General features: G+C 37.8%; 1 protein-coding gene across 1 annotated transcript in view; it reads right to left on the bottom strand.

The window, feature by feature from the left end:
• Nucleotides 1–7,125, bottom strand: part of LOC145463145 (putative aminopeptidase PLBD2) — an 11,537-nt gene extending 4,412 nt beyond the window's left edge. The window contains exons 1-6 of the mRNA XM_081446866.1: nt 6,923–7,125; nt 5,549–5,792; nt 3,675–3,763; nt 2,917–3,134; nt 1,830–1,921; nt 95–255 (exon numbers count right to left, since the gene is read on the bottom strand). Coding sequence (XP_081302992.1) covers nt 95–255; nt 1,830–1,921; nt 2,917–3,134; nt 3,675–3,763; nt 5,549–5,792; nt 6,923–7,110 — 992 coding nt within the window. The 5' untranslated portion in view covers nt 7,111–7,125. The remainder of the gene's footprint in view (nt 1–94; nt 256–1,829; nt 1,922–2,916; nt 3,135–3,674; nt 3,764–5,548; nt 5,793–6,922) is intronic.
• Nucleotides 7,126–8,105: the final 980 nt, after the last annotated feature.

An 8,105-nucleotide genomic window follows, 5' to 3' on the forward strand; every position in this document is an offset into this window, starting at 1 on the left:
TCAAAAATGTCTCAGATTACGGAAAGTTTGACTATTTGTGCATGAAACTATTTGTGCATGAAAGAACTGAAAACTTGAAACACGAAAGACTTACGTTCCACTGTTGTGCTGTGAAAAGTAATAACCCCATTCTACTGTGGTGCGTGCCAATCGATTAGCTACGATAGAGCGTATCCACTCTAAAACGATTCCTCTCTCCACTACATACTTCCACAGGTCAGGGTTACTATTTCCAATAGTGGTTTCTTGAGACACCTGTGATAAAAAGGAGTATTAATTTCCCTGGAAGTACTCCCACAAAAATCGGGTAGGGTTGTGCGGCCTGCTTTCCAAACCCCTTACCCTATTTAAGACCAAAATCTGCGATTTTCCCAACCCTATTTGTGACCTGACCAAAAATTTGACACTCTAATAAGACCCTGTTTCAGACCTGTCTCATTATTAGTTACCTAGTTCAGACATTCATTCGGGGCATTTCAATTTTGATGTGTTTTCTAAATTACTGGAGAGGCAAGTTTATAGTAATATCTTTGGTATTATATCCCCTTATATTACGCAATGGCAGCATGGCTTTTTGCCAGGCAGATCAACTGTGTCTCAATTAGCCCAAGTAGTTCATCAGTTGCCTAGGGCTCTTGAAATGAGACAACAAGTCGATGTCATTTATCTTGATAATGTAATTTGGAATTTTTATTAAAGATTAAAGATTAAAGACCGATGCTAAAGGTATTGTGAAGGGCTTTTGTTGATGGTCTTATTAGAGAGTTTAAGCATGACGTCTACGGTAGACGGCAAACGGCAAAGATTACCTCTGAAGTTTTATTCTTTTCTCTTAATCCTTAAATAAATCACACAAAAATAGAAAAATGGCTCTTACTATTCACCACAAATACAAATATTTTCATTATACTGTACAGACAGTTGAAGAAAGACGGCAAAAGTTTCATTTTTGCCGTTTGCCATTTGAGATAACGTCATGCTTAATCTCTCTATTGATAATGAGGAAAAAGAAGCTTCTTCTATGCAAAAGCCATATCCTATTTGAGACCAAAACGACCAAAATCGAAACCCTATTTCTGACCAAAACAGGTGAAAACACACACTGAAGTAAGCGATTCATTATCAAACTCATATTAGATTTAAATCTTCGTCTACTTAGGGTTATTTACACCTTTGAACTATGATGACTGAGAAGTGCATGTAAATCGTTTTGAAAGCAACTGATTCAACAAAAGAACTAAACCGTATGCGAAAATCTAATCAGTAATAGACAACATAAATAAATAAATAAATAAATAAATAAATAAATAAATAAACCTATTGAATATTCCAAAAAATGATGCAGAAAGTCGCTCTATAATTAATCTATAAGTAATATTTTCAATGATTTAGCAGAATAATCATTTTCTAAATTAAACTAATCAAACTGGGAAAGACTGCATTTTGACATCCAAAACTAAAATGTGACATTGGTGGGATTTGTCAGAAAAATCTTCTTGAATGTTATTTTAAATTTGCATGTTGTGCACAGGACATCTGTCAAGAGTGGATGACAGAATAGCATCACATGTAACAAGGATTTTGAAACTGCACTGTTATACACTCAGACATTGTGAGAGTTTGTTCAATGATCACTTTGTATAATGTGGTGTCTTCGTCCTAATACACTAAACAAATCGGTTCATAACAACAACATGTTTTAATCGTCTGACATCTCGAGACCACATGCTTGCTACAATATAACCCATAGTAATAAAACAGTCACAATGAACATACGGGACACTACATGTAATTAAAAATATTTGTGCCAAAATGTTTCATGTACTGACCATTCCACTGCTTAACATGTAAAAGTCATCCCCACTTGTCATCGTGCCGGGGTAAGATGAGAAACTCTGCTTTCTTCCGGGAATAATTTCACCTAAAAAATATCCTAGTTAAAATAAACTGGTCATCAAAGATTTTTATGTGACTACTGCAGAAGTTGAGGTAGCTTGTGCAATGAATCTGATAGTAAATAATAATAAATTATGTTCTGACAATTCTCACCAGCAAAATTAACTAAAATACAAGACACTAACACCACAACAATTCTTTGGGAAAGGAAGTTTATTTCCAGTACATGGAAACTTGAAAGCAAAAACTAATTAAAGCCAGAAACAAAACTTCAGCCCAGTTTAGGGTGGGAAGGAAGGGAAGAAAATAACTTGTACAATCAAAATCCATGAACTAGTCTCAATATCAGTTCTGATATACACCGTCATGTACCACACCACATAACACAATAACAGTAACACACCCAAATTACACAATAAAAGGTCTAGCTCTAACTATAATAATTTTCAACTGGGCTAAAAATATAACATTATATAAAGTTATCACCTAGGATAGATGTACATGCTCTGCCAGGTTGGGCTCAAGGTTTGTTAGTGTCGTTAGCACTGGAAACAATAAGACACTATTCTCACAGTGCCTCTCTCCACCCAGGAAATAGAATTTTGGGTGGCAACAAATCACAAAATGCTTGGGGAACCTCTGTAGTCACATCATGCTACAGAAACCGCTGGTCTGATAAACCACCTAGTGGCCCTTAGAAGTGGAATCCCGATATTTTGAACCAAAAGTAGTTTTCTCCCTCAGTTCACCAATGTAATTTAACCCTTGACTGCAAAAACTACCCAATTTTTCAAACCAATTTTTGTTTCCCTTGGAGGTTCCAAAAATCAGGATTCCACTGTAATTTAACCTTTATTTTTTTCATCCAAGCTGCAACATATGATACTAGCTCTCATGAAAATTTATTAAGACAGTGAGTAATCATAAATATGTAAACAATAACCTAAATATTGAATGTGACTTATGTGTACAATGTACTGTTCCACTCTAAAATATATTTTTTTCTTGAACAGCACTCACCTGCACTTCCTCTCACAGTCACTCCAATATCATACAGTTTAAAAACTCTCAGCAACTGTGCATAAGATGTCCATGTGACCTGAGAAATGTACAGGTCTTTGTTGCCTGGCAAAACTTTAATCAGTGCAGAACAGGAACCTGAGCCAAACACACGGCGGACTTCCTTCTTTCCTAAAACCTGCTCCAGATCTTCCAAGTCACCGTCAGCTTGCATCAGACTTCCAACACACAAATTCAACCAAAGAAAACTAAATTACTATGGAATAGATGGTCTTTAGCCCTGGACATTCAACATACTCTTACAGTTTCAAGTTCGGCAGACAAAGCATTACATATTATAATGCCATCTGTAAGGTTTCTCAAATTATAAATTTCTCCTGGTCATTTTACTTCTTAGCCTTTTAACATTTGAACATGTCAAAAGTAAATACTTTAATCTACTGGCCCGGGTTGTTCGAAAGGTGGATAATACTATCCAACAGATAGAATGGTTTGTTTTGTTCACACTTATCCACTGAATTAAAAAATGGTTTATCCACTGGATAGCGTTATCCAGTCTCTGAACAACTGGGGTCTGTACAGTACACCTTAGCCATCGAATTTTACAACACAGCAATAGATAATTTTATGTGAACTTTGACCATGTCTTAACTTTATGCATGATTTCTGATAATCAGTAAACAAAATGAACGTGATCACTGTTTTGAAAACAATTAACTAACAAAAATAAATGATTTTAAATGTTATAGCATACTTACAGGAATCCAAAATCATCAATAGGAGGAATGGATGTATTGTGGAGATAACCTTGTTTAATTCCTTCAAACTGCTCAAGGATCAGGTTTATCTGTTATTATGATACATTATTGATTCAATAATTAAGAAAAAATGCTTTACATGTACAACACAGATTAGTACCCATTCAGTTCTTAATTCATGTTTATACCAGTGGGATCTACTAGTCATATACAATAACAGATACTTCCTTGATTAACAATTCTCTTTGTTGCAGCCATGACTTAATCATTAATTTATAAATAATATACTAACAATGAATAGATAATATCAATTTGGAGTATTCATAGAGTCATATACCCCAACATGGGGTGTCTGGAAAACCCAAATAGCGAATAGCGAATAGTCGCGAATAGCAAACAGCAAACAGTCCCGAATAGCGAATTGCGAATAGTGCGAATAAAGTCTTGAATAGTGTGAATAGTGGCGAACAGTCTCGAATAGTGGTGAATAGTGGCAAATAGTGGGAAATTGTAGCAAATAGGGTACCCAGTATCTCACAGTCAACCTCGCAGCAAGGTAGGATGGGATTTTCCCGCTAAAAAGCACAGATGCTTACCAGGACAAAAGGTGTTTCTAAACATAATTTCTTCTGTTTTAACTGCTGCAAAAGCATAAATATGTCTTTATTAGGTTATCCTTGTGTTTTCTGTTTTCTTAATGTCAGCGATGGACAGCCCTGGCCTGAGTCCGGAGAAGAAAAGGTAGTAAATTCACTGAAATTCTGTTGCTTATTTGTATAATTAATTAATGCAGAATATTAGATCTAAAGCGGTGACTATTGATGACTATTTGTCACTATTTGCCACTTTTCGCGACTATTCGCCACTATTCACACTATTCGAGACTATTCGCACTATTCAGGACTATTCAGGACTATTCACTATTCGCTATTCGGGTTTTCCAGACACCTCCCAACATGTTCATGAATTTTGAGCTTTTAGGTGGGGGAGGGGACAGGGGGGTCAGAACCTCCTGCTTCCCATACCCTGCTCTCCCACTTCCCGTATCTTTTACTCCCAACTCCTGTCCATCTTGCTCCTGTCCCCTGTGGATAAGGAGACTTAAAACACATTCTTGTCATTTAGCTGTGCAATCCTTTATAGACATTTCCTTTTCCGTTTTTCCTTTGTTTTCAGCCTTGCTCCTCTTACTCATGTCTTTTAAAACCTTAAGCGACAACATTTCATGACAGTAAGTCTCAGTTTTTTAGCCCAAGGGCAAATTTTCGTTTTTCTGTAGGCCCAAAAGTCTCAAAATAGGCTAAATGTAAGTCAAATAACATTTTTGGGTTCTTGTTTTTGAAAGTATTTTAACACTTAAGAAAGAATTCCTGCCTTCTTAGAACTCCCGCTTCCCGCATTTTCCTCTCCCTCTTCCCACCCTTTTCTCTCCTGCCTCCTGCCCCCTATTCTCCCACGTTCCCACCCCACAGCTCCCACCCCCTTTTAAACCCTTTTAAAGACCTTGCATTTTAATGAAGTGGTTGAGAAGTAAGGTTAAGTCTGCATACACCGTATGAGCCAAGTGGCCCATCAGGTCAGAGCTCATTGCGGTTTCTGTAGCATGAAGCAACTAGGAGTATTTCTACTCCTCCCTGGATGGGATGCTAGTTCGTCACAAGGTTATCCCCAGCATTAAGTTTGCTAGTACCCATATCAACACTTGGGTGGAGAGAGGAAGTGTGAGACTAAAGTGTCTTGCCCAAGTACACAATGTAGGGCAGGGTTCGAACCTGAACTGCTTGATCTGGAGACAAGCGCACTAACCACGAGGCAACTGTGCCTCCCATAAGTTGGTTGAGTGGTAAGTTAAATCATAAATCTAAAGTGCTCACCTGGTACCAATATTCATCTTTAGGGTAGCTAGTGATTTGCTCCATCATCCACTTTAGATTTTCACCAAGGAATTTACCCAGTTTTGGGCAGAAGTCAGGTTCAGCATCACAGTAGCCAGCCAGGGTATTTTGATAGCCTTTATACATGAGTTCTGCAGTGAGAACTCCCTCTGCCATCCCTGCTGCCATTGCTTGTGTCTTGTCTGGTAATGAAGCATTTGAATGTACCTCCAGGAATGACCATCTTTTGCAAAAGAAAACAAAGAAAATGAGCATTAATTTACCTCAATAATATAAGTCACTGAAAGTAGTAAGGGAAGGACCATTATCTTTTTTTTTGGGGGGGGGGGGGGGGGTTGGTTGAGCAATGTTCTAGGACATTGAATTTTTTTCTCACCTTTAGGTTGTGCATGATTTTTCTTGGAGGGCAATAGCTTGTGCAATAACATCAAAAATCAAAATAATGTAAGCAGAAAGCACTTGCTTGATTTTTTCCCAATGCCTCCCCTGCCCTTGCAGAATGTTTTTTTTGGAGCAGTTTTTGCTGTGCAGGAATTGTTTATTTCGGATTATCCAGCCCCATCTCCCCCACCCCCATCCAAAAAAAAAAACTCTTCGTACAGGATACTCCGTATTATTATATGGCTGTGTCTCACAAGGACTGGGAACTACCAAATTCAGGAATTTGATCGGCTGAAATCGATATTGACTGCGGTCTAGATTTTCCCATCTAGACCGGCATCTAGACTGGCTTCATTTTGCGTTGAAAAAGTAGCAAACTAAAATACAAAAATGTTCACCATTTTCTCTTATTTTCTTCTCAATCATTTATGGAAGTGCCAAAAAGCCGATGACAAAAAAAGTAAAGAAGACGAGCAAATTTCGGCAGGTTTAAGTTAAGCTCATCGCCTTTCGCAAGCAAAATGTCAGCAAACCAGTTACATTAAACAAATTAAAGTTTTCTTCTTTGGCATATAATAAACATCTTATTAGCCGAGCTAAGTCGGTCTGTATGGGAGAATCTTGACCTCGGTCGTGTGTACACACCTCACTGCGTTCGGTCTGTACTCACGACCTCGGTCAAGATTCTCCCATACAGACCTCCAGTTCGGTTAATAAGAGCTAAATCTTTAAGATTTTTCGCCTTACCTCAGCTTCAGAACAATAGCTGACAACTTACGTCGGCTTTTGTTCTGGTGCTGAGGTAAGACGAAAAATCTTAAATTAAGATTTCAGTTTTTACGGAGTAACCTCCCTTCCTACATCTCATCCCGACAAAACTTTGACAATTATGCAACCCTGCACTTCTAATACATTGACAGTTATAGTTACCGTCGAAATACATCAAGTAAACAACTTGGAATTTATATTTACCCAGTGGAATTGATTTCGTCACGAAATTTACCCCAAGCCACCATCGGCTGGGACGAGTCATATCCCGCTTTTATCACCAGTTGGCCATCCGAATCAAACACGACGGAAGCAAAGCTCTCTTTTCCATCCACTTCAGTAATGCAGGCCCAAACCGGTAGCAAAAAGAGAAGAAGTTGCGTAAACTCCATTGCAGTATATTCAGCTGACAGACCATAAGCATCTATCAGCCGTCGTGCTTGTCACGAGATTAGAACCCAGCTTTACTCTTCACCCTTAGTGAACCCTTGGTGCTGGCCAAAAGGAGCGCGGCCTCTGGGGACGTGAAAGTGTCGTATATTAAAAAAAAAAACACAACAAATTGACGTCAGAGTTTCATGCGTCTGTCCTGTTATTGGTCATGAATTTTGTCATAACATTGTCAAAGCAATGTCGTAAATACTCTTTTTCTTTGGCCATCGTACCTTGATAAGAAATAACACGCAAACTGCGGTGATAAACATGGCAATAAAACGCATGTTAAAAAACAAAGTTCATTCACTTGACGTTTCGTATGTTTCAACATACATCTTCAGAAGAAGATAGAAATAGAAACTCTTCGGCATCGAGTTTCTTGTCTAAACTAGTTCCGACTGCTCGACCTCTGATGACAGTGTAAACAAATACAAACACAAAATTTAAAAACATTTGGCGATGCGCGCGCTGTCTTGCGGGGTCGCTGGTCAAAACTTTATTGTCTCTAGAAATATTTGTTACATGTGTTGGCGATCTGAAATTGAATTCTAAGTGTACTCGAGTAACTCTAAGTCTCGAGTAACTTCTAAATCTTACTCTGGACAGACCGAACTCTAATATTGGAAAACTGTCGTTCAAACATAGATCTGCAATGGCTTGGAATTCTTTACCGCAATCAGTTAAATCCATAGAAGACCACCATGGATTTAAAAACAAACTTCGTTATCTTTCTACAGTCATTGACAAAATTTCTTTCAACCAATCAGCAATAATTTACACTAAAGATTTATCACTAAAGATTTAATTTTTTAAAATTTCATTTTGTATATTTTTCGCATAATTATGATAATTATTCGATATTCCGGAATGTTCCGGAATGTTCCGGGATGTTCCGGAATGTTCCATGTTCCTGGTTGTATCGACGGCCGCAACTAAATTACAATTTAAAATA

The sequence above is a fragment of the Orbicella franksi genome, chromosome 12 (assembly GCF_964199315.1).
Source record: "Orbicella franksi chromosome 12, jaOrbFran1.1, whole genome shotgun sequence".
Lineage (NCBI taxonomy): Eukaryota > Metazoa > Cnidaria > Anthozoa > Scleractinia > Merulinidae > Orbicella > Orbicella franksi.